This window comes from Capra hircus, chromosome 13, assembly GCF_001704415.2.
Source record: "Capra hircus breed San Clemente chromosome 13, ASM170441v1, whole genome shotgun sequence".
Classification (NCBI taxonomy): Eukaryota; Metazoa; Chordata; class Mammalia; order Artiodactyla; family Bovidae; genus Capra; species Capra hircus.
Window position 1 is genome coordinate 57,229,387 of NC_030820.1, and position 27,645 is coordinate 57,257,031.

A 27,645-nucleotide genomic window follows, 5' to 3' on the forward strand; every position below is an offset into this window, starting at 1 on the left:
GGTACTTTTTTCCAGAAGTCCATAACACTCGTTTTGTGTTTCTCCGAAGTTTTGCCATTTCTTTGCTTCTTTGAAGTGACCTTAGTGGTCAAATATTGCTCAGAAAACAGAAGTTCAACTTAAAAAAAAAAAAGGAAGTCAAGACTCTGAGTATGATTTCCGAGGGCATTCTGTGTCTGATGCAGTGCGTCACTCCCATTTAGGACCCGGCAGGTTCTTAAGGAGCAGATTTGTCTTCTAATGCACTGACGAAAGATAATGGCAAATTGGTGTGGTTACTTCTTCAGTACAGCACCTTTTCTTGTTTAAAAAGGCCTCACCTAGAGATTGTCATCAGAGAAGGCAATGGCACCCCACTCCAAAACTCTTGCTTGGAAAATCCCATGGAAGGAGGAGCCTGATGGGCTGCCGTCTCTGGGGTTGCACAGAGTTGGACATGACTGAAGCGACTTAGCAGCAGCCGCAGCAGAGACAGTCATACTGAGGTGAAGTAACTCAGAGGAGAAATATGACATCCCTTATATGTGGCATCTCAAAAGAAATGATACAAATGAACTTATTTACAAAACAGAAAGAGACTCACAGACTTAGAGAAGGAACTGATAGTTGCCAGGGGGGAAGGGATAGTTAGGGAATTTGGGATGCACGTGTACACACTGCTATATTTAAAACGGATAACCAACAAGGGCCTACAGTACAGCGCAGGGAACTCTGCTCCGTGTTGTGACAGGCTGGATGGGAGCGGAGTTTAGGGGAGAATGCATAGCCGTATATGTACGCCTGAGTCACTTTCCTGTGCACCTGAAGCTATCACCACATTGTTAATTGGCTACACTCCAATACAAAATGAAAAGCTTTAAAAAAAAAAAAAAAAAGCTTCCATTTCACAGCTGGGATTTTAACCCTGTACAGATTACTACCATTTTCAGTACCTTTTATATGAGGAAGCTTTGCCACGGACTAGGAGGCTGAAACACATCCTCTTAGAGCCACAGTCAAATGACCCCAGGAATGTGATGTGTGATGTTCAGACCCCAGTGCAGTAGTGAGGCTGCTGATTTGGGTCAACAGTCCGAGCTCAGTTTGCTGGCCACACAGCGTGATTTCCTCTCCCACCCAGTCCACTTCTGTACTCTTTTCAGCATGTGATTTTCCTGTTAGTGAAATCACGTAGATTCCTATTTGCACATTCATAAATGTGTCCTTAGCATCTTCATTTTTGTCATTCTGTCATCAGCCCCTTGTGTGGTACGCCTTTCAATGTCACTGCTGATCCTTTACCCCATGAAAAGCTGCTCAACCTCACACACAGAAATCCCAGATTAAAACTGGGAAACCAAGTGCATGCTTCCGATGAGCAAAGATCAAAAAGGTGAGCGAGGCAAGAGGCTGGTGAAGAAACAGGAGGAAAGGAGGCAGTTCTGGGGCCACATGCCCCCATGTCCTCTGTAAGATGTGGAGTCACGGGGTCAAATTTTACACGCAGGCATCCTTTCCTGTGGGGCTTCCCAAGTGGCACAGAGGTAAAAGAATCTGCCTGCCAATGCATGAGATGCTGGAGATGCGGGTTCTATTCCTGGGTCAGGAAGATTTCCTGGAGGAGGAAATGGCAGCCTACTCCAGTATTCTTCCCTGGAGAATCCCATGGACAAAGGAGCTTGGCAGGCTACAGTCCATGGGGTCACAGAGTTGGATACAACCAAGTGACTATGCAAGCACACAATGCCCTTTCCCAAGTCTCTTTCAGGAACTCTCTCCTGATATTCCAGCTCACTTACAGGAGCATTTGCTGCAGCTGTGTTTGCAGCAGCGAGACTAGAAATGACTTAGGTGCACCTCTCAGAAGGCTGGTTGAGAAAAATCACCCAGGGGAGACCCACGGAGCCATTCAGATGTGTGTGGCCACGAAATGATCTCTAAGATGCACTATAAAGTAGCGCTCAGGACAGGGAGGGGAGTGTGTGCTGCTGCTTGTGTGTAAGAAAACACAAGGGCTCTGCACACACAGCAGCACACAGAGGGCATCTCTGGGGAGAGCTGAACAGGAAATGGGGTGTGGGGAGCCTGGGGAGAAGGAAAGTGCGTTTGGGACTGGAGGACACTGAAGAGCACCTGTCTACCCTTCGCTTTTGCATGAAGCCTTCCAGTTGGCATGTGTAACTTCCTCCAAAGAGGTCAAAATGTTTTCATTAATGTTTTAACATGAAAACACTGGAAGATGGAGACTATCTGCCATGGCTTAAAAGACCAACGCCACCCCAGTGTGTGGGCTTGGAGGAAGTTTACACCAGTGAGTAATCAGTAAGTCAACAACAAACACCTCCCCTGACAGGAAAACACAGGGATGCAGGCCTGGTTCCCATGCTGAAGCTCTCTGGGCAAAAGTCTCCTCATCAGTAGAATAAGCAGGTTGACCTAAGCCGTTCCGTAAGGCTGATTTCGGGCACAAAATATCTGATTGTTCATTTAAACCAATTTTGTGTTCCCAAGGAACAGTAAGAGAGCTAGTGATGGGCTCTAGTATCTGGTCTAAAGCACGGCTAAATGTTCTTAGGCCATCCATTCCAAATAATTTTACACTGAAGCATCCTTCAAATACATTCAGAGCACAGAATTTATTGAACATAACACGGAGACGGCTAGTATGGAAAGTTCATGCCTTGGCAGGGCAGGTTTCATCAGGCTAACATGGAACATGTGAGAACATGCTGTGAATGGCTCCTCTGATCTGGACACTGCAGAAGCCCCCGCCCCCACTTCCCTCTGGAAGGTGGAAAATCAGCCATGAAACCATGAATTTATTACATATCAGATAACCAACATGTACCATGGTAAAGAGTCCTCTCCTACATCAACTTTTTAAATGCACTCCACGTCAAAACAGGTCATACAACTTAAAATACATTAAAAAAAAAAACGATGAAAATGAAAGCATTCTAAGACATGTCTTAGAATATTCAATGCCCAAAATGTTAACATATATTGAAGTCAGAATAAAAACCCTCATCACAAACTGCAGAGATCTTTTTTTTCAAGACAGGGAATGAGATATAAACTATGGAAAGAACAGCATGTGTTACTGAAACTACTACTTTTCTCAAAGAGAGGAGGTGAAGGGAACATTTAAATAAAAATAGATCATTTTGAGTTTCTTCTAAGAAGTTCCAAATAGCAGCAGCTTATAAATTGTGTTTTTTAAAAAAGGAAACGCTAGTAAGAGAAATAAGAACCAAATGCATTTTGCGTTTTTCTCTGTACGTAGAAGAGTGAGTCAGTTCACTGAGGCTGCTTACGAATGAAAAACACAAAAAGACAATCATTCCTGTTGAGTAGTTTCTCAGCATCTCATTCAGGCTCTGACACTGAGAAGGCAAACTGACCGATGTTTGCTGAATGAGGGGGTGGTGAAAAGCAAGCAGCAGTTCTTGTGCACACAGTGTCAGTAGGACAGACAATAAACTCTGACCTTTGAATCCAAAGAAAATTATCAATGGAAAAAAAGGTATTTTTAAATGAATGCTGCACTAGAGGCTCACAGATGAATTCAGTTTACTTCTAAAATACAAAGGAAAGATGGCAATGCAGGCGCCCAGTTCATAGAAAGAACCAGACCTTTCCGTATTACGTGGAAAAATGTCGAGTCAATGTGGGAAACACGCACGCTAATTTATTATCTTAAATCACAAAAACTATGCATTCTTGTTAGCACTAAGCCTTAATGAAATCGTGTTAAGATATCTGATTTGTCTCCCTTAGTCGGCAGTTGCTGAAGGGCAATGAACAAATAATGTAACCTTTTCTGTTCTGGCCAGACTTGTTGGGCGTCAGTGAAACAAAACCCTCTGGGGCTAGAGCCGCACCTGAGGAAGCCAGGGCCAAGCTCCCTTGGCTCAGGATGCAGAGGTGGGCAGGACAGGAAGCCAGCACCTGTCTTGCCCCCACATCCCTGAGCCCGAGGATTAAACACATCCACCCTGTGGTATAATAGAGTAACTGTAACAGGGCATTGTCAGAGGATCGATGTTTTCTGGTCTAAAAATAAACATCAGTATTTATTCAGCAGCAGCAGACTATTCATATTACCCCACCATACTGTTTTATTCAACTGACATCTTTTAATCAAAGCAATCCATATCATGGCAACATTCCCAGGTATTATAATTGCAAGTATTTATGGCAAGTTAGATGATAATAGCTTTATTTCTGTTGCGAGTTCTTTCTTTCCTCCCTACTGATTGGGTGCAGACGTTTTCTAATGAGTTATTTCCATTAAGAATACCTAAAATCATTATAGTCATTGAGACAACTGCTCACCCACCTCTACCAGCTTCACTTTTAACTATTATACACAACTGTTTATGTGTGTTCATGTCTTCTCTAAGTTTTTCAAAATACCTCTCTAATGATGATAAAAGTGAAATCTTTACTTTTCACGGTGGGGTTACAGTGAACAGGGGGAGGTCGGGTCTGCCGACTCGGGGGTGGGGGACCTTGTGCACCCTGACGTTCCTGGAGGCCGAGTCTCATGTGTACCAGGTATGTGGCTGACGAAGATTCAGACGCAGGAGGAAGTGAGTTAGTGAATTTATCTTGCTGGGGATGCACTTCCACAGCCTCCTCAGCCTGCCTGTCAGCTGACGCGCTTTAGTGGGGTCTGCTGTGGTGGGCCCCCCCCTTCAGTGATTTCCCGGAAGGGTCTGGGACCAGTGGCTGTGCTGCTGTAATCCCCAGCAGGCCCCTTCTGTGATGCCAGTTTATAATGCTGGTTTTTTGCTTCACATTTCACTTACAAGTTATGTAAAGCCTCCACGGAAAGCCTCATCATCACCTTGTGAGACAGACTAGTTATTTTCTCTCTCAAGCCCCCAAATTCATTCCCCAGGAGCGTCACGCAGAGATCTTCAGGCAATGAGAAAATGGAAAATGCATGTTTCTTCACTGTCTGAAGTGTGTTTAGTTTCCAAAAGAAAAATAAAGCAGCATCTGAATGAGAGTCCTGACTCTGTCTACTTTGTATGTAAAACCAACCGCAGAAGGGATGAAGGCAAACACAGACAAGGTGCATAAAGGGCCCGCATTGTGGAGATGGGCCCCCGCTAACTCACCGAGGCCTTTCTTACCGCCCCTCTGAGGGGTTTCTGAAGCTGAAACAGCGTCTTAGAGATTTAGGCCCTCGCAGGAGGCTTCCCAGACTAAATTTGTTCCAAACTAGAGGTTCTAAGAAGTTGCCCTGTTTAACCTCCTGAAGGCTTCATTTCCTCTTGTGCAGAACAGAACCCTTGCTCCCCAATATATCACAGTTGTCATGAGGATTGAGTCAATGAATGAGCATAGAGGAAATGCTCTGCACAGGGTGGGGAGGGCATCCTAACAACAGCGACTTTCCTTGCAAGGTTACTATCAGAGAAGCTCTGGAAGAAGGCTTTTAAAAAAGAGAGTTTTCTCCAAATCCAACCAGGCTGGGAACTCTGAGGGACCCCGCTTCTCATGGGGCACAGGGGGTCCCGAGTGCCTTTTCTGGTCTTGTGGGACCTGCTCGCCCAGCTGGAGTTATCCGTCTTAAGCAGCGTGGCGGACCTCCTGAACACAACCCCATTCCTGCTCACATCTCAGCACTGGCGACTGCCACCCAAGGTTCACTGCGCAAGGTCTCCCGAGAGGGAACTCTGGTGAGTTAATGTATTACTTAGGGCTCCTCCTGCTCCAGCCCCACAGCCTCAACAGGAAGGGGCCAGGAGACAAGCCGCTCCTGCCCCAGGGCCCCAGTGAGACATGTGTCAGTGAACTGCCATCACCAACAGGGGGTGCAGGGGCCTCTCCACCTGCCAATGCTGATGTTACTCAAGTGTTCAAGGTGACTTTCAAGTCCACATCCACCTCTCTCGGTATTTTTTTCTTTTTATCAACGATTTCACAAACTGTAAACAAAAACTTGTAAATGAGCCAGTTCTTTAGAGAAGGAACTGAAAATGATAACCGGCATTCTATATTGGCGTGGATTCTGAGTTTGCAAATATATTTTTGTGTGCAAAAAAAAGACAGACACCATTTGAAAAATGTTAAGCTACTTACATATGGTATATATGCCACACACACACACAGCTTGTTTGCAAATTAATTTGAAAGGTTATTTAGCTGTGAGCTATCACTGCATTCAGTTATATCTGACTCAACACAGCCTGCAAGTCCAGTAGCGATACTTTCCAATAGCAATTCTTTTCCTGGGATTTGTTTGAAAGCGTTTAGGTTTTCACAGATCACTGGAGGTTCTTCATTTTTTTCCCCCTTCTGTGTCATGTAGGTATAAGCTGTCTCTCTAGACATAAACTGTCCACTGGTAAAAATCAATTTTGATTTTATCAGTATTTATTACCGCTGCTGCCAGCAGTTTAGAAGACCAGAGAGAAGGAAAACATGCAAACGAGGAGGAGAAAAAAAAAATGAAAGCCAGGTCCTCATGCCTACAAATAACACAGCCTGCTGGTCTTTAAGAGGTGTTCCGTATGGTGCCAAGGGAGCCTAAATTATCAATTATCAGTCAATAAAAATTTATAGGACTCTGTTGCTGCTTGCAGTCTCTTTTGTATCTGTGAGCTCAGGGGTGGGTATTTCTAAACCAGGGAGGGCACTGCCCTCACAGGTGCTATGAGCAGTGACTAGGGCTGCAGGCACCAGAGCCACCTGACCGTGCCTGCCTAGCCTCCCTTCCCAGTCGACACTCTAACCAGCTTCAACCTAGCCTATTCCGACCCAGTTTATTCCAGTGACTTGACTCACCAGCTCAGGACAGAATAGTCTATGGGCAGGACCACCATCTACCTGCCTCACTCTCAATTTCCAGAAAAGAAACCCCAAATGTGCACACTCTTCCAGGTTCAAGATCTTGAGTGTCCCTGGCTCTTAAAATCATGAACCAAAGCAGCAGCTGCTCCACACACGTTTTCCTCTCCTGACATGCTCTTCCCTGACCAGGGTCAGTGACATGAGGTCCGGTCTTCGCATCACTACCCTTCTCTCCCTGGCGGGGGTCCCCTTCTTCCACTCAATCAGAAAGTTCAACAAACTAACAGGTGTTCACCAAGTCCTAACCCCTAAAACGGCAAGAGGTTTAATGAGATGAATAGTTTGAAAAGACAACCTTGGATTTTAAATTTTGATTTTTAGCTACACACAAATAGCCCACATCCTCTGAGACACGGATTTCTTTTTTCTAGATGTGCACAAAATACTAAGCAATTTTCAAACACCTGAAACACAGGCGCCCCAGGGCACTCTTTTTGAGAACTTAAGACACTTGATACAGGCACCAGCAAAACTGTCTCACGGGCCAGATCCCAGCAGCTGTTCTTGTGAATAAAGTTTTATTGGCACACACGGCAACCTCCTTGAAGGAAAAGTCTTCGGACTCCTGCTCTAAGGAAATGGGACTGCGCTACATCCACAGGCACTATTTGTGCGTGCTCAGTCATATCCGAGACCCCATGGACTGTAGCCAGCCAGGCTCCCGTGTCCATGGGATTCTCCAGGCAAGAAACTGGAGTGGGGAGCCATTTCCTCCTCCAGGGGATCTCCCTGACCCAAGGATCAAACCCATCCTCCTGCACTGGCAGGCAGGTTCTCTACCACTGAGACACCTGGGAAGTCCCAGGCATGATGTGAGGCCCTCCTCATCACTGCCCTTTCGAGGCCAGGAGCTGCAGCAGGTTTATCACATAAAGATTAACCTGCTGCAACGGCTACACTTAACAGAAACTGGCAGAACGCACACACTTCCCTGCCCAGTCTTCTCACCCCTTTTCTTCAGTACCTGGATCCACACAGAACAGACACTGGAGACTAACTCATAACTGCTGGCCGGGCTTCCACAGCTTCACGCGATGGGTCTGTGATTGGGAACTAGGTCTCTTCAATGTTTACCGAGAGTGCTCAGCATGTAAACATATGTATTTCTCATACATTGGGTCATTTTTATTTTTAAATAGGGGTCATTTTTAAATCAAGCTTTCAATGACAGAATAATACTGATAAAAATAGTAAGTACCCCCACCCACTTAGCAAAAGTGACAAAATGACAAAAGATTTCTTAATTTGGGGGCTTTATTTTATTTTTTTTTTCTTTTTAAGATGCTACATAGTCAAACAGAACTGGATTGGTCTTTTACGGCATAAAATTAATTCACAGTCAAGCTCTCCATCACTACTTGACGGCTCATCCAAAGTTCCTCTCAAAGCCCCTCCCGCACCACCCCCACGCCCCGGCCCTGCCTAGCTGGCTCCCTCTCCCTGGCCCCTCTGCTGCCTGCCTCTCTCGCCCTGATTCCAAGTCAGGGCTGCCTGGGAAAGCCAGGACTACACTGGGGCACGGGTGCTGAAGTGTGGGTGGTGGTGAGCAGCAGAGAAAGACAGCACAGGAACTGGCTACTCTTTCCCCTAGACAGTGACCTGGAGCTGACTGCCGCTACTGAGTCCTCTCCCCATGGCGCCTGTTACTTATCGACACAGAAAACATTTCCTGGCAGTTGTTCTCCAACGTTCCCATGAGCACCCCTCCGTGTGTGTGTGTGCACATGCACACAGCCCTGAACCTTCGGCAGCAATGCCAGCTTCACTCCATGCTGTTAGGTAGCACAGGTGGGTTTTAGGCCACAGAATTAATTATAATCTTGTGACAGAAGACATGAGATGAAATACATTATATAAGTTAAATGTGCATTAAACATCTCTGAATAATTATTCAATCTCACTACATGAACCAATAGTTATCTAGCTTGGTCCCTTGAAGAGAACAGCATTCAATGACTTTGACTTCCAGAGCATTGGGTCAATCAGCAACACACACTCCCCACTGCTGATGAGCACAGCGCCGTTCTTGGTGCCTTCAGGCCCTGTTCATCAGTCCCCAGCAACTGGCAGCCAGGGTGGACATGGAGAGGCTGCCTGCAGTGAGTGAGTGGCGCGGGGAAGGACATCGACAGGGTAGGCTCCAGCTTCCCAGAGGCCAGCACCAACAGACAGGGAAGAGTGTCATGTTTGCAGAGAGGAAATCCAGCAACGTGGACCAAGGCTACAGACGCTTAAAATGACATTTACAACATGCCATTACCATTTAATCATGGTTTCCCTTGTCATTAATAAGGTTCACTCTTTGCCCCAATCATTTACTATGCATTTTAAACTTTCTAAAAGATTGTTATATTATGTTCTATTTGTGTGTGTGTGTGTGCATGTGTGCACGCAGGTGCACACAAGCGGGGAGGGGTAATTTAAAGGCAAGACCTGTGAGATGTCATCATACATTAATTTCTCTTTACACATGGTTATGATAAATTTAAATCCCACACTATGGCGGACCCATCAATCCAATCCCCGTCTCGCATGCTGCCTCTACAAGGCGATCTTCCCTATGATCACACCAACGATAAAGAAGAGGACGACGAGCGCCAGCAGCCGGGTGCTCAGGCCCTCCTCCTTCCCAGCCGCAGCTGACGCGGGAGCGGGGCTGTTGCTCTGCACTGTCTTCCTCATCCGAAGTCCATCTTCCTCCTAGGGGAGCAAACACATGTTTCAAAGACAGTCCAAAGCACCAGAAGTGGAAGGCAGCTGTACATCTTAGCCGCGGTTTGGCGGGGGGTGGCGGGGGTGGTGGGGAGGTGGGCAGGGAGTTATGCCCTGACTCCATCACACGAAATGGTCCCCACCTCCTCATTTTGCAAATGGAGAAACAGCCTACAGAAGAGACTGGCTTGAGGCCCCTCTTCTTCCAAGCATCCACCACAGTGCTGCTGGTCCCTTTGTTTGAGCAGGGCACTAATGTGTTTCTCTGAGATTTATAGAAAAAAGTTCTTCACAGAAAAGAATCCCAAGAAATGACCGAGTAGGGGACCTGGATGCTTTTAAATGTAGAGCTCTGTCCATGGGTGATACTTGGTGAGTTACACGGAGACTGCTGGACTGAAAATGGGATGTCTGTAATATCAAAGTATAACTGAACTGGATATACACGTCTCAAATATTTTCTACTTAATGCATGGAATTTCTACCAAAGAAGAAACAATCTTTTTCATACCCATGAAGATAACTTGGACATTTTCCCCACCTACACAGACCTGTGAGAATCGACACTTTTCCTTTCTTCACAAGCCCAAATAGGGCATGCATCGAGGCCTTCCTGTTCTAATTACCCTCAATCCACCCCGACACCCTCCACAACAGCTGCACTTCCTTTTCTTCTCCTTCAGTTCGTTCACACTAACCAAGCGTCTGATAGATCTGACGACAAGAGGCAGCCAGCACCTTAAGCCCACCCCCGACAACACTCATGGCCACCTCTGTGGGACTGGTTCAGTATTTGTGTCTCCCCGGCTGCCCTGGGGCTTATTTTAAGGGCAGGGACCACCCATGTCTGTATCTGCTGGGCACACAGGAGGGTCTTAGGAAATGTGTGGCCAAATGAAAGTATGAAACAACACAAAACAAGAAATCCTTGTTTGGCAAGATAAAGAATCTTCTAATGTCAAGACTGGTCTGATAATATTTTAACGACACTTTGCTTGAGGGGCATGGCCAATATTGCTGCATGCTGATAAATGACTGGTGCTATTCGATTAACTTCAAAAAAAAATGGGCACAGCAAAATACAGCATTTATTTTATTGGGTTTATATAGAAGCTATTTCCACCTATTTATCACTTTAAATGGCACAGAAGAGAAATACATTCAAGAAGAAGCTCTAGGCGTATCTTAGACTTTTAGCCAAAAGTAGAGTGTCAGCCTCATAATTTACTCCATACCAACAGCAGTCACTGAATGAGGCAAAGCATGATTACCGCAGAGAAAGACAAGGATGCCACTTTCTAAACCCCGTTGGCCCCCTGTGTCTCCTACCTCATCAGAGTAAGAGAAGGAAGAGTCACCTGCAGTGAATTTATGGTGTGTACCTGGTGCTACGCAGTCAGAGAGTGACAGTCTATGGTGGCTGGGGACATGATCAAGATGAAAAGAACAGATCAGCCTCAAGACTTAAGCTGCAACAAAAAGATCCTCAATCAGATGTTCAGAAACACTCTCTTTAACCCTGTGTATGAAAGGCATACTTTCAACACTGGAAGGGGCCTTACCAGGGTCTTGCAAACAGGCCAGAAGCCGCTGTGATGGACAAAGTCACACAGTGAGTCCAAGTTTGGCTGGTCATTTCCACACTACCGCAGGCCTCCAAAGCCAAGAGGAGCACACCTGCCTCGCTCCAGCACCAGTGCAACCTCACCCCCCAGCGCCAGGCCACTCGCCAGGTCCAGGGCCACAAGCTGGAGCCCCTGGTTCCCTGTAATCTCCCCCATGGATGTGACAGCATCCCAGCTCCAGTCTCCGGACCATACTGATAGAGGATGAGACCCCACTGCTAGACCTATTTAGGATATTCAAAAATCAGAATGATGATCGCCTTAAAACAGAATACACGTCAGTCTTTACTCTCTTCAAAAGGATTCTCATCCAATGGGGATGGAAAAGGGGCTTGAAAATGTGAACTCAAGATAACCATTGTTGTTTTTTTAATTTCAATTTACACTAATGGATTTTTTATTTGTCTGTTGTCATTTTATGAGGGGACAGGAGTTTAAATAGTTGAAAAACTACTGCTCAAGGGACACTGGTTCTTACTTTGGGATGCACGTAGGCATGTGTCCAAGGATTGTTTTGAGAACCTTAGGAAACTTCAGCCTGGAGGAAAAACGTGCAAATACAAGACAACTCCACAAATTGCATCAACCTCCTCACCCAAGACCATAGTAGCAAAGCCCCCATTCCCTAGAGACGATCAGGAAACAAAATGCCATTACCTTGAACTGCTTGTTCTCTTCCCGCAGCCTCTGGACTTCGCTCTGCAGCCTCTTACACTCTTCCATCACCTTCTTAACTTCAGTGTCATCCAAGGAGGAACTCAGAGCTTTAGACACCGTTGGTGTTTCTGTCTTTGATGTAGTTGTGGGTATAATTTTATTTATTTCTACATCATGCTGTTCAGAAATAAATGAAAGCCCAAGTGTCACCAACCACGTATTAAATGGGACTTCTTCATGCAAAGTAAAGCAGGTCTCAGCAGACACCACCCAAGGTAGTGTTTCATCCAAACTGTACAATGTCACATTTACTTTTAAAACAGATCACTTTATCACCTAGTATCTTCATAATCTAAAAATGGGCTCCAGAAATTATGGATGAGGGCAAATAATGAAGTCCGGCTGAGACTAATACTTCAAAGAAAGAGAAAAGGGGCTGTGCGCACTGCACTATCAAATTCCTGCCATGAAAAATCAGCAGAGCATAGCTGCACAAGCTCAGGAATCATCAGCCACAAATTACCATCACTACAAAGACGTGAACATCCCCCAAACTGGCTGGGCGGGGGCAGAAGGCCAGAGGGGACGTAACCCAGAGGGTGATTTGTCTCCTGAACTTAAGACAACTGCAGCGATGGGATGAAGGTGCAACAAATTCAGTGTCTATGGTATTTCATCCTGGGGAGGCAATGTGTTCCTCACTTCCCCAGCCACGACTGCGCTGTGATCCCCTCTGAAGACCTACTGGGAATGAGTGAGTACGTGGGGGCCGGGGAAGCACGGAAGCCCTTGGGGGTCCATGCGGCAAATGGAGAACAGCGAGCTCTACCCTTAGTCTCCCAGGGGAGAGGAGTGAGGCCCTGGCAAGCAAGACCTCAACACACAGAGCTAACCTCCAAGTGCACAGCTGGGGCCAGAATACAGTCCTCAACTATCCACAACTGACAGAACATGCTGTGGGAAGAGGGAAGGGAAAAAAGGAACGAAGACCACCAATCATTCGAAGAAATGGGATAGTGACGCTGGTCAATTAGCGAGCAGAAAAAAAATGCTAAGTAGTTTTGACACAAAGCATCAGCATCCCTGGAGATTGTTATGGATAACTTGAAAGTTTGAACATTTCTATTCCCACCACCAGCTATTAACAGCCAGGGTGGTTTAATACTCTGCATGGGTTTTAAACTGTGTTACACAGTTTAAGTTTTTTGACTAGGGTGAAGGGAGGTTCATTGCCAACTGGGCTCATGCTTTGGTTTCACACAGAGAAAAGTGAGCCAGCAGCTGGGAGGGAGTCACTCCTTACCCTCAGTGCTCAGGCAGCAAAGAGGGTGATTCTCAACGGGAACTGACTCTGCCTCGGGAAGGGCATACCGGGCAACATCCAGAGACGCTTCAGGTCGTCACGACCAGGGATGCTACTGGGGTGAGGTCAAGGGTGCCACAACACACCCTGCAAGGCACAGGACAGCCCCACAGCGAAGGACTCCTGGCCCGAAAGTCAGCAGGGCTAAGGGTGAGAAATCCTCATCTAAAAGCACATTTTGAGTGAAGAGAATCTGGGGTTCAAGAGGTGGAGAGTTGGTGCTCAGGAGAAATGCAGACAGGGAAGCCTGCAGACAGCACTGTACAAGAGGAGCTGAGCGCTCACCGTCTTTCCCACTGTTAAATATAATAGCAACCTAGAACTTTGCCCAAGTCAAAGAAGCTCTTCGGAATTTATGACATTTCAACAGTCAACAGGTTGTGCTTTTCAAAGGCAAAAAAAATTTCAATGAGTTCTTTCTGTGAATCTTTCAAAGGCAGATTTCACAAAGGCCCACTTATTTGTTGACTTCAGCTCATTTTTCTCTTCATACATCAGAAGAAGGAAAATAATTTGCCAACTTAAATCTTGGTTTTGCAGGAGATGGTATGCAAATAAGTATCAGCTTGCAACATTCAATTATTGTTAACTATAAACATACTTACTGGTTTATCATTTTCTGCTGGCAATTCAAACACACATCTAAGTTTTGAATCCATAAGGTCTTCCGGTTTTGCCTCCTTCCACTAAAACAATTTAAATTCAATAATCAGGATATTATAAAGCTGCTAGAAGAATGATTTTCTTCCTATAACTGACAATTTCAGAAAAATACGCTTAATGAGAAAGCCCTGATGTACATCAAATAAAGAACTTAAGTCTGCTGAGATTTCAATATTTTTAACGTGACAAGATTAAATACACCAGCTCCCCTGAATATTGATTATTCTTCGCCAGCCCCAGTCGTGCTGCCTGACTCCTCTGTGTCCACCAGAGCTCCTGTCACCAGGCTGCGAAAAGCACACAGGACAGAGAAGACCACCACTGGACCCAGAGGAGTCTTCTAGCCTGCATCTGGATGGCCTAAGGACATCTGGGCTCTCCTTAAGAAAATACAGCTTACTTAGCAGGGCATGTCTTTCTAAGCGGAAGCCCGTACTACTTGGAGGTGATTTTAGAACACTGCCAGCTACCAGCAGGGCATGGGAATGGGAAGGCCACTCTCTGTGACCCCTACTGTCTGGGCTGAACCCCACTCCCTCAGCCTGCTGGGAGGAACACGTTCCTGACTAAATCCATGTTCTGGGAGGAGGCACTCCTGGCTTACTGCTACTCGTTTTGGCAGAGGAGAACAGGAATCCCAGATGTTCTGAGAATTATAGAATAAACCAGCACAGCAAGAAGGTGATACAGCAAAAGGAACAAATCCCCCCACCCTGGCCCCAGAACCATGCAAGAGGCAGAGAGAGCAACAGGTACCAAAAGTCAAAAACGGGAAATAATCTCTGTGTCAAGCAAAACAGGAACGCCAAAGTAAGCCATGGTGGGCACAGTCATGGAACAGCATGCCATTCAAGGGATACCGAAGACTGTTTAATTACATGGGGAAAATTCACAGGATATAAATGAAGAAACTGCAAGCAGTATTTTAAGTCTGTTCCTCTGTACACACACACACATGTGTGCACAGATACATGTGCCTGTGCGCGTATCATAAGAACTTCAGGCAAGGACCATCTCAGCATGTTAAAAGTCACCAAGTGAAAGACTGCTGGCAGGCAGGAAGTTCAGTGATCTTCGAGGATCTGACTGCTCTGAGTGTCAGAGGTCACCCCTTAACCGCGGGGCAGATGTGCTCTGCACTGGACAGAGGTGGCAGTCACCACCCGTAACCCAGTAATCAGACCTGATGTCACCAAAGGAGGGACATGATGCCCACAGGACACTGCCTTGCAAAAAAAACCAAAAATACCGAACCTGAATTTAGTCATGAGGGGATAATTTGATAAATCCAGAATGTGGGACATTCTCCGAGGCACCTGGTCTGGACTGTAAACAGGATGAGTGTGCACCAGTAGAACAACAACAAAAGGCCATTTCTTGAACTGGGAAATGCTAATATGAGTTTCTCTTTTAAGCACATTACTGAATTAACGTTAAGCCTCTTAGCCATGAGTGACAGGCTACTTAACAGAGCTGAGTCTATGAAAGAACCTGCCCTTGTTACAATGCATTCAGGGATGGTGAAGTTTCATGAACAGTCAGGGAACTCAGCAAAAAACAAGGTTTAGGACAGAAAAGAAGCAAACGTGGCAAACTGTTGAAAGGTGAATCTTAGTAAAGGTTAGACGAGTAGGCACTACTGTTTTTTCAACTTTCAGTACATCAAAAATATGAAGAATAATATTTTAAAGTAAAGAAAAACCACCAGGCTCTCACTAACAGTGGTTGGGTCTAGTATAAAAAACTATGTGACTACAGGTCACATAGTTTTATTTTTGCTTGTTTGTATATATCCCAGATTTCCAACAAAGTACATTTCATTTTTTAATTGTTATGAACATTACCATGAAAGAAAGTAAAATTCACTTTTATTGTACCCTGAGGCCTGGCCTACAGCAGCACTCAGATAAGACAGCTGCCAGACACTCTGCCTCGTGCTCTACACATAGCACATTTAATCCCACAACAGCCCTGGGAACTAGGTTTTTTCCCCCATTTTACACATGACCAAACCCTCAAGAGAGTTAATGAAAACTGCCCAAGGCCACAATGTTAGCAAAAGGCAGAGTCAGCTTCACACCCAAGACACCCAAGGCCATGCTCTTGCACCAAGCCATGCAGCAAAGCCAAACAGGACACATTCCGGAGTCCACGCTGTGCATCTGCCATACATTCTTTTGCTCACACAAAGTAACATGAAGCGACACACCATGTTCCCGGAAGTGAAGGTAGGGACTATATCAGTAATTATTTCTATGAGAAGGAATGTGGACACAAAGCCTAAGACTGCTAGTCTCTGTGAAACCTCACTTGTCTGTGAAACTTCTTGTCTGTGAAACTTCTCTGTGAAACCTCAAATGTCTCCTTTACCGCTCACCTCCTGCCCACGTGTTACATAAGCATGAAGGCGGTCAGCTATGCTTTTCTAAGACTGAAAGAAATGGCTGTGTGGTCACACAGGGGCCTGAAGGTAGGTTGTGCATGAAACAGTACTTCAAATAAAACTTCGAAAGAGAAAAAAAAAACCTAGTGTGAATCCTAGCTAACTCGAATTTGTAGGCATTCCTCGGACAACTCCAGTCTCTAAGTTTCAGCTGATGATCTGGAAAGTGGTGAATATGTTGAGGCAGTCCTGCCCTTCTTTTCCAAATTGTGAGGACTAGACAGTCTGTCCTTCCTGGGCTGTGGATATTAGGGGTCTATCAGTATCCTGTGACTCTTGCTCACAGCACCAGGATGCCTGCTGATTTATTCACGCGTGTAAAAGGCTGGGGGTAGAACTGCCATTATCATCATCTTCTAGAAAAATCAATACAGGGGACTGGCTGTGGTGCTCTGTCCCCATGGCGACCAAAGTCCGTGGACGCTCAAGTCCTTCATATAAGATGCTGCTGCTGCTCGCACTTCACACCCACAGAGCAGAACCCAGAGAAACGGAGGCCCAACCATAACGTATCAATTGCTTATTTTATGGAAATGAAGTCAGCTTATTTTTACCAAAATTAAAAGATGCAGTTGAACATGTATTTAAGGGGAGGGTGTAGAAAAATCGAAGGAATCTGGAGGGGCAGGGATACAACAACAAAAACACAAAGAATGGCACTTACTAGAACCAAGCAGGGGGAAAAAAGCCTAAAGGGTTGAAGGATACTTAATATTCAACTCTCCCCCATCCCTCTAGATTCTGGGGGATCGGGAAGAAGAGGCAGAAAGCGTTTTCTAGAATAAAAATTGCCCTTTTCTGTAGGGGAGGGAAGGGGGTGAAGGTAGAGAACCCTCAGACCATTCAAGACACAACCCACCAGAACAAGGAACTGCTGAAGGAAACCAGGTAGAAAAGTCAGAAGAGTGTTCTGAAAGTTACATAAAATGTTAAAATCAAAGTTCTAGAAACCCATAAAGGCAGTCAAAGTACAAACCTCCTGAAAAGCACCATTCCCCTTTAAAAACAATTTTGACATACTTTGAAATGCATGCACCCACAATTCTGCACCGACTCATTTTTTTCTTTTAATTACTTGGGGAAAAAAAAAGCATTCAGTACTTACTACTGCTTCCATATCAGAAGTGTCAGTTGGAGCAAACATAGACTGAACCATAAACTTGTGTTTACTTTTCTCATTGGGATCATAATCGAAAGGCTGTAACATCACTGAGAAAGAAAATATTTCATTAGGAGGGTCAGAGCTCGGTTACCGGCAACCATTTGTTACGTTAATACTTGCACTTTGGTGGTAAAGCAGTTCACCAGGATGCTCTTCTCTGAGCCTCATGAAGCCCCTGGTGAAGTGAGCACTTTGAGATGAGCAGCCTCTTCCCCACCCTGCGGGTGTCAGACCTGAGGTCACGGACGTGAAGGGACCTGCCCGAGGTCAAACAGCAGGCAGTGGCAGAGCCAGGACCGGGGCTTAGGACCCAGGTCTTCAGACGTGCAGCCCCTGATCTGCCACCACAGCACACCTGACCAAACACCTGCCACAGGCCTTCCACCCAGGTCAGGTCAACCAGATACAGACACCTGTGCCTGTTCTGCTCAGGGAAGCACCCACCAAGGATCTCCTCAAGAACTAAGGACGGTCCACGACATCTGAGGAGTGGTTCAGGCTTCTCTCTGTGCTATTCTCCATGTCAAGATCGTCATGGTCACGCTTCAAATACAATTTTGCTAAGGATGTTAGAGAATTTTCACAACCCACACCCTCACAGCATGGAGAAGACCCCATCAGCTTCCACAACCTTTCTCCCAAGAACCTAGAGGACTCTCCCTTGCAGGCTCCCCAGACCGAGCACATCCACAGAAGGAGGGGCTGTCCTATTCTGGCCAGCCTCCCCAGGACCTACCACCCTACCCTGCTAAATGACAGCTGCTTTACAACACGAGGTTTCCTACAAGGCTCTGAGAAACCACACATCTCGTTGAGCTCCCTGAAACCTAACTTGTTCACACGCAGGGAAAGCCTGCTGTAGCCCTGATGAGTGACGAGCTCCCCGGGACTGAGCGTCCCCCTGGCACCAGAAGCTGGACTCTGCCCTTCAGCTTTACCATCACTTTAGTTAATCCTTCAGAGGCAGGGAGTGTTGTGGAAGGTATTCTGACGCTTACTTGCAGATGGAAAAACTGAAGCAGAAAAAGGTTAGCTAACTTGCCCAATACCATGACGGAGTGGCCTGACTAGAGGGTCAATATTCAGGGCCACAAGAGGGCTGAATCTCTGTCCATCCCCACCAGCACCTCCTGTGCTGGCCACTCACCAGTGTTTTCCTGCCTTTGAGCTCACTGAGAACTACCTGGGTTCTTAAAGCCTCACAGTCATCCACCCCTGCAGCAGACAACTGGCCCTGCCCTAAGCCTGGTTTATAAAGGAATCCGGGACCAGACAAAGTGAGGGACCTGCTCAAGGTCACCACTCTGGGAAGCAGCAAAACATGCAGTTCAGCACCCCTTCTGCCACACTGGATACTCTGAGATAGGTGGGGTCACATCCCCAGATCCCCCATCACGGATCTTACACGTGATGAGGAGGAGGAACACAAACATCCCTCTCTGTCTTGGAGGTGCACGGGTCCTTTCTCTCTTGGGGACAGAGAAAGTCTATCAATAAAATAATACGTTCAATCTGAGGATCTGATATTCAAAGTGAAACCATCAGCAGAGAGAACAAAAGGTCATTTAAAACAGGCACAGGGCTACTCCACTTGAAATTTTATTCTTGCAGGTGTAAAGGCAAGGCTCTATCCTGGAAAAGCAGTCCTTGCTGGTGGCCTGGGACCTGGGATGGAGACAAGTCTGCTGCTGGCCTCACTGAGCTAGTAGGAGCTCTCCTGGAGCATCGCTACACACTGGGGTTTGACATTGAACCCCAGGGACAAATGGCCAGACTAGCAGGTCAACATCACAGACTTTTATTCTGAAAGCTGAATTTCCATTGCATTTTTTCCACCTCTAAGATTGCAGTAAGGAAGATGTATGTGATAAAGAAGCCACTATCTTCACATGCACTGTGATCCTGCCTGGACAGGGAATGTCAGCTTTACTGGAGTTGGGTCACAGTCTTCCAGCTACTATCAGATTAATGTTTATTTTAAAAAATTAAAGTGAATTAGGTTTTGAGAATTTCAGATCTCACCTAGCTATGACAAAATCACGCTCTAGTATTTTTTAGAATGGGAAAGAACTTAGTCTTAGACTGCATTTAGATTTCAGTAGAGCACAGGTCTAGCAGAAACACTGTCTCATCCTTGAGGCTCTGCTTTCCCGGCTGTGAATGGGTTCCAGTCCTCCACCATGGAGGCCTCTAAGGCTGAGCCAGGATTATCTGTAAAGATGCCCAGGAGATGAGAGCCATCAGAAGACACTGCTAATTCTCAGAGAAGTTGGCTCTTTAGCTTCAACGACACTGGGTCACACACAAAGAACGGCTGCATCCAGAGACCCTAAGACAACCCCACGTAAAGAGCTGTTTCCTCCCACTCTTTTCCCCTTTCCTCCAGAGGTGCAAGCCAGAAAGAAGGGCCTGTGAGTTGCAGGCCCGTCCTACAGTAAACTGACCCTTCCTTTTCATCTCTCCATCTTGTACCATGCTCCTGTCCCCAGTGCCTTCACAATGTCCCGAGAGCAAAAGAAAATAATTCTTACTGGCACCTAGTATGGACCAGGCACCAACGAAGGCATATTTTCCTTAGTTCTCCCATCAGTCTTCACAACAACCAGAAAGATGGTCATGTCTTCCTTTTCTAGATGAGAAGACAGGGCTTAGAAGGGCTAAGCAGTCTTCTTGGGCCCCACGGCCAATATTAACTGATGGACCAGAACTCCACACTGGTTCTGACTTCCAGGGCACAGGTTCTCAAAGCATTACTCGCAGACCCCGAGACACTCCCACCCTCACGTCAGGTGGGCCATAAAGTCAAAGCTGGTCCTGATGACACCAAAACATTACATGTCTTTTCCACTGCACTGCTACCCCCAGCAACAGTGGGCACAAAAGCAACAGTGGGTGAACCTGCTGGTGCCTAAGCGTGGACACCGGATGGCAGGCACTGCCACTCACGTGCAGTGTGTTTAAAAGCCCATCTCACTTAAGAATATTCTTGATGAAGCAATAAACATCACTCACTTCACTAAATCCCTACCTTGGACAGTGCATCTTGGCACTCTGCTCTATGAAAACACACATCAAGCATCTCTGCTGCTGGGTTATGAGCTAAACTGGACACTTTCTCATGGAACCACTGACAGAAAAACTATGGTCATTCACACCCGGGTATATGGCAGATATTTTCCTAAAAATGAATGAAGTGAACCGGTCACTGTAAGGAAAACAACTTGTAGCTGTTGTTGGTGATAAAATCCAGGCTTTCAAAAAACTTAGAATCTTGGAAAACCTCTCTCAGCCACCAAGTGCTTCAGTCTCCCCAGTGAGATCAGTAAGGAGAGTAACAAATGTACGTTTTTGATACTGGATAATGAAATCTGTCGACAGCTGGAAGGTCTGTGTGACTCAGCTGGCATAATATTAACAAAGCCATCAAGTGCAAGGGAAAGTGCAATGCATCTTGGTGAAACAAAGTCCAAATGGTTTACTAATATGGTGTCAAAGTCTACACTGTACTGACGAACTTGAAGAAAAGTGTTGCTCGGCAAGTTCTGGCATAGTATCAAAGAAGAATACCTACAATTACAATACATATCAGTGGTAAAGGTGGTTTTACTTCATATACATTCACCGAAACAACACACTGTAACAGACCGAAATGCAAAAGCAACAGAGAATCCAGCCTATCTTCTATCAAGCCAGAAATTAAGGAAATTTGCAAAACGTATCAAATAATGCCATTTTTTGAAGTTATCTTTCACTAAAAATGTGTGAATTGTATTTATTAAAGTTATGAAAGAATTAATACTTTAAAAATTTCTCAGTTTAATTTGCAATACGACAAATATTGAGACAACCCACAAACCAAAAAAAAAAAAGCTTTTTTGGTCTTTAATTTCTAAGCATATACAAAAGCGGCCCTGAGACCAAAAGGTCTGAGTACCATTATTCTACATCAGGGTGCCTTGCAGGCCCCTCTAGGAGGAAAATTATCTGGTTGCTAATTCAAGTGAAGGCACTGGTGGCTTCCTACAGTCCCCTCTTGGGAGAATGTGCCATTTAAAAGAAAAAGCAGTTCACACAAACCAAGTTTCAAGCCCCATGTGCACACACCTGTCCCTGAGAGGAGGAGACTGGGGCACCCCGTGCTCGGCTAACCAAACCACCTTGCCACAGCCTGCTCCCCTCTGCAGGTGCTGCCGTCTGATACCCCTGCCACTCTCAGAACTCACAGATGTCATCAGCCCAATTCCAGGCCTAGACTGCACTGCCTGCCAAGTCGCCACGTGCAGAGTTAGAAGGACCTCAAGAAGACAAGAACTTACACAGAGACCTCCAAGCTCACAAGAACGCAAGCACACAAAGAAGTGGGTACCAGTGGCAACTAACCCACCTCACAGGAGCACTGGAGACAGCGGCGGGGGCGGGGAGGGGGGTGGTCAAATACCTCTGTAAAAGGCAGGGACTCAAAACACAGAAGCACAGATGCCCAGTGCACCCTTAAGGCTGGGGAGGAGAGAGCTTCCAACTGAGTGAAAACGGTGACCACTGGTGACCTTCAGGAAGCACAGGGTGTGAGACGGGTGCTTGGCCCCTCCCTCTCTGCAGCCAACGCTCCCTCTGCCTAGACCAGCAGGTGGGAAACAAGGCATCTGCCACCTACCAGCTCTCCTTTTCTGTGGGCTCCCCGATCAGCGAGCAAGAGTGAGGAGGGCAGGTGGCACCCAGACTTCCTGAAACTTCATGAAGGCTCCTGGGCTTCAGCATCTGCATCGTATTGCCCCCAACTCATGCCCAAAAGGCTGTATTTCTCAGCTGCTATCATCTCATGTCAAGTTCAATTTGCTATACCCTATTAGCTGGAACTTTACGAGAACATGACAGAATAAATGTTGTTAATCGTTTGTTCTCTCAGCTCCATACATGCAAATTGTGACAGAAATTATGTACTTTTTTCCATGACAGGCTATAAAAGAGCTTCGCATTAACTTATTTCACTTGAATTCCAGAGACACTGATGATAAAACCCTCTTAAATGAACCATCTATCCTACTCTTTAAAATGTATCGCTGATACTACATTAAAAAGAAGCCCGTTACCAGGAGACGGCCTGGAGACCAGGTCACCACTCACCAGCATTAATGCTTTGTGACACATTGTCAGCTGAATGCAGTTGTAAAAGTGGGATCCTGATAGAAAAGGGCCTTTCATAAAACACTGGATCAATAAGATCAGACTTTCTTCAGAAGATATGCAGAATATACACTACTTAACACACATAAGCGCACACACCTCGGAGAAGTGACTTGATTAAATGCTGCATAAAAGCTTTTGAGAACCCGGGCAAGTCACAGATCACTTTCATCTCCATTATAATGGCAACAGAGCAAATGAACAAAAGCTTAACAGGCACCTTGGCAACTGCTTTATTATTATTTTTTCATCTCAGAATTTTATCTTTGACGTGCCTCTCTCCTGTTCACAGGACCATCTCAGTGCAGGCCTCCTCCAACATCCAAGTTTCTCCTCCCAGACCTCCTACCTCCTCCCAGTTTCTCTCAGACAAGTTCTCTGCAGAGCCCCCATAACCCACGTATTCCATCTCCCCCAAGCACCCGGCTCTCCAGCTCGACAGTCCTCAAACGAAAAAACCCCCTTCCCAAGTAAGAGGTCATCAGTCCACGCCCATAGTCTCGCTCTCGCAGTGTCCTGATGTTATCCAACAACTGGTCGCACTGCTGGCCCAACAGGCGTGCACAGGGCGCCGGCCACGCCCACACCCCCGGTGCTCTCCACAGCTCCTCCCACCACGTTGGCCTTGGGCGGCTGGCGCCCCCCACAGTCCACGGGCCCTACTCCCATCCCAGTACGCCACACCTTCTCGGGCTTTCTCTGATTCTGAACCTTCTACTGGTCTGACTCTGTCATTAGGGGGTCTCCAACTTCAGCTTGCAGCAGACGTACCTGGAATGCGCGTTAAAACGCAGCTGGCAGGGTCCCACCTCCAGTTTCTGATTGCACAGGTCTGGGGTGGGGTGACCTGTTCCCAGCTGTTGCTGGTCTAGGAACCACGCCCAGAGAAGGTGGGCTGAAAGCACCCCCTGAAGGCCATCTCACCCTCTCGTCCTTCCTGGGGATTTACTCTGTCAGCGGACACCACCCATACAGAGCTCTCCCACAGGCTCACCTTTCCCACACTCACTCTTCATCTCGTGGTTTAAGACAGTGGTTTCTAAACTTCTTATCACCACTGTCCTCTCACAATCTCTTAACTTTATGCCTCTGTCAAACTGTCCTCTACCAAACTGCATTTACAACATCATAATGAAGTCACTGTTCCACTTCTTGGGAAACTGATCAGAGACAAACCAGAACTCTGCCAACAGCTTAGAATAACCAGTGTTACCACAATGAGGTGACAGAATTCTAGCCTAAAGCAAAGGACTCAGACATTTTAGTTAGACTAGGTGCCCTTATCAGGAATAAATTTATTGTTTCCTTCAGGATACTCAAAATGTTGAAAACAAGACTAATTTCCTGGACTTCTGCCTATTCAGGGACCCATGGATGGAACTATGAGTCTAGTGGGTAATTAATCTTATCTACTTATAAATTAGTTGACGTGGAATTGTCCTTGCATTCTCTAAAGGATCTTCCAGTTCAGCATAGATCACCTTAGATAACAAACTCCTCAGAGTCTGATTATTCGTGCAGTGTTCATAGCACAAATGTACCCCAATACTGCTAGAAATGAGGTGCATCATATACACGCCTAAGAACATGGCTCACTCACTCTCTTTCATAAATATCTTTTAAAATGCACATCTATTTTCAAAATTCCAACACACTTTCCTATCTCCATTAATGCTTTGTTGTAGAATCCCACATAGCCTTTCCTGAGTCCTCTCATGTTCTGATTATCAACTCACATTACATCTGTCTTAATATGAACCACATGCCAGGGCCACTGTGCAGGGAGAAAGGTTTGTCCTGAGGTTGGGGTTAATTTCAGACCCCTGTTATCTCTCCCATACTTGTCCTCTGGAGTGTTCCTGTCCAGGCCTTCACTGTGGCCACCTCTCACAGCTCTTCCCTTTCATTCTGGCTTGTGATGGGCTGGACATCGCAACAGGTTAATAGAGAGTCTAAAGTAAGAGTACATACAGGAGAGTTAAGGTTAGAAGCCCAGGTGTATCAATGTGCAGGGAGCTACCATCAACGAAGGAACATGACTTTTGGCTGCTCCCAAGTTGTGCTTGGTTTCTCTCCTTGGCCACACTGTAACAGCTGACATTACTTTCGTCTAAGTGAGGTGGACTGAATGTACTTGGATAAACCCTCTTGACCATGATCTTTTAAAATGGAAAGACTAAGTAAACTGTGTTAAACTCATAAAAAGTGAAACATGGGATTCTTCTTAAGAAACTTAAAAATTATAGTAATCTTTTAAAGAAACCATTGAAAGCACGATTAAGCTAAATTTTTATTGGTAATCTACCCCCCTTTTTTTAAAAAAACCAGAATCTCAACTGGGGAAAAAGATTAAAGACATCTTGTAAGTATGACTCTGAGTTGTTCTTATCTGAGAGTAGTAAGCCTGATTCATGAAAACCATCTATAACAAGGTTTCGCTTATCAGAGACTTCCAAAACAGACAATCACACGAAGAATGATGCTGTTAAGATGCCCGAAGCCCCCAAATACAGCTCCCGCTATCAGCACTTAACAGACGGATGCCTGACTTCCTTCTCTAAGGGCAGTGGGCTTAGACTCTGGTGCTAATCACATAAAAGCTGTTGCCCAAGGTTGGCTGGTCCAGGGCAAGCAGGCTGCTCCACTAAACTGAGTCAGCAAAATCTTAGGAGGATTAATTATCAATTGCGATCCTACCCAATTACATTAATTGACCAGTGATTCCATCCAAAAAGAGCTGCTGATATTCATTCTCTGTCCTCAGGATTTTACTGGAAGAACTCTGTGCTTTAAATGTGATTGAAGTGAGTGCTGAAAGGGGCTATATGTCAGGAATGAACATTGTTCCTGAATTCTTTGAATTTAAAATACAGATTCAGACACCAGAAGATTTGTGTCTATTTGTCTTTAATCCACTTTTGATTCCCAGGGTACACTTAGTAAAGTGTATCTGTACCTACATACTGGTATCTTTAACAACTCTTTCCAAGGCCCAACCCGCCAAACAGATATTTTGCATTTCTAATTTGCTTGGTACATAGGCAACCAATGTGCATAATTGAACTGCAAATGGAAGCGCGCTTGCTACTTTAGTGAAATTAGAATTCAGTGAAGGTTATAAAAATATTAAACTTAATATCATATTACAGGAAGCGTAAGTATTTTTGATGGGCCCATAATTTTACCACTTCACCTGCTGTATCTGCTGGCAAACATGGTTTGGAATATTAATGGAAAACTCCCTCGTTATTAAACAGCAGTATTAAAAAAAAAAACCTACAACCACTAACAGCTTACCACAAAGACATTTTCAGAAATTATCTACCTTAAAAATATTTCCCCACCAGACAGTTCAGAAAACAGATTTAATTTTGTAAAGCTAGAACAAATGGAGAGACCCCCCACCGCTTCAAACAATTCATTAATTCAAAAAGTTCTATTTTCCTTGCATTTAAAATCTCTGGGGGAAAAAAATCCAATCTCCTCTTCTTCAATCTCCATTTAAGTGTGCCTATTTTGCTGAGGTCCAGATTTGAATAATTCAAAACCACCTCTAGTAGATGGTGTGTATCAAAGAGCAAGGGGCCAAAACCATGGCATTCTGGGCCAATTAATGCAAACACAAAGCACGCAGCACCCTCCCACCCACTGCACTGCCTCATCCAGCAGACAAGACCCTGACGGGGCAATCAGAAAGAGATGAAAGGAGGACCTATCCTCATCTAAAGGGCAAAGAGAAGGACTCACTCAGAGACTCGGGTGACTAGACCCCACCCACAACAGCCCGCTGGGAAATGCATAAGTTTCCAGCTATGGCACTTAAAGCTCAGTTCATACCGGTTTCCAATTGTAACTTCACCATCTGAGTTTATAACACGGGGATTTGTTCCATTTAAGGACCCCAGTACGAGACAGAAAGTGCCACTTTCTGAAGAAAATAAAACAGGTCAGAGCCGAGATTTTTGACGCAGAATGCAAGGTCCCGAGTATCAAACTAAGCTGACAGTGGAGAAAAGGTTCACAGGGTACATCTTGAAAGACATCAGACAGCTAGAACGTCTCAGTCCCCCATAAAAACCCAACCTGCAAGCCTTCAAAACCGCAGTCTCTCTGGCCAGCTCCAGATACCATCCTCTTCCTCCTCTTTCTCTCCCTGCTTGCTCCCCTTCTCTAAGAATGATTTATAACCTTTCCTAATAGCTATTAGGGTTTTCAGAAATGGGGAAAGAACAACTTCCCTGTACAGTATGTTGCGACAGTCTGTGTAGACAGGGCAACACTGCTAGGTATTTTTGGTTGACCTGATGACCTCCTTTTCATATTTGAAAATCTACTAGTGACTTATCGCATAAAGAAGAAAAAGAAAAATTTTTTGAATTAGAATTAGAAAAATTCCATAAATTAGTTAAATACATCAAACTGATGTTATTTCTAAAAATGCAATTCAGATATATGTACAACCCACCTACAACAGAAACCAGCCAGTCTTTGTCAAAGTTAGTCAAAGAAAATGCAACCCCACTCTTGTACCACACTTCCAGTTAAAATTCTGCAGCACTAGTAAAACACTTTCTGACATGAATACTATTCCCTCCATGTTGCAAATGAGAAAACTAGATCTTCAGAGGTTAGTTTTGGCCAAAGACCAGCCAGCAGGCTCAACAGCAGGGCTTGGGTTTCCTCTCAGGTTTCTGCACCCAGGTCTACTCATCTCTGAGTAGAGTGGGTGCAATCCAGCTCAGCCATGCGTGCCCACAGAGGGGAAGCTGGCCTGAACCCTCTGCACTGCCCCCCGCTGGCATCCTCCTCCTCTTCCTGAGGAGAGGCTCTCAGCTCAAGGAACCCGGAACTCCACGTTTTCACCTAGACGGCATCACCTGGCTGTATTGTAAGAGAACCCTTGAAAAAGTACAACGCTTTCTGCCCCAAGACAAAGCTGTCTAATAAACAATACAGTGGCACCTCAGCACAGAAAACCCCAGCAAGCAGAGGC

At 45.6% G+C, this 27,645-nt stretch overlaps 1 protein-coding gene across 1 annotated transcript in view; it reads right to left on the reverse strand.

The window, feature by feature from the left end:
- VAPB (VAMP associated protein B and C) overlaps positions 8,079 to 27,645 on the reverse strand; it is a 47,111-nt gene continuing 27,544 nt past the window's right edge. Inside the window, exons 3-6 of the mRNA XM_018057622.1 lie at positions 17,412 to 17,515; positions 13,806 to 13,886; positions 11,838 to 12,014; positions 8,079 to 9,543 (exon numbers count right to left, since the gene is read on the reverse strand). Coding sequence (XP_017913111.1) covers positions 9,385 to 9,543; positions 11,838 to 12,014; positions 13,806 to 13,886; positions 17,412 to 17,515 — 521 coding nt within the window. The 3' untranslated portion in view covers positions 8,079 to 9,384. The remainder of the gene's footprint in view (positions 9,544 to 11,837; positions 12,015 to 13,805; positions 13,887 to 17,411; positions 17,516 to 27,645) is intronic.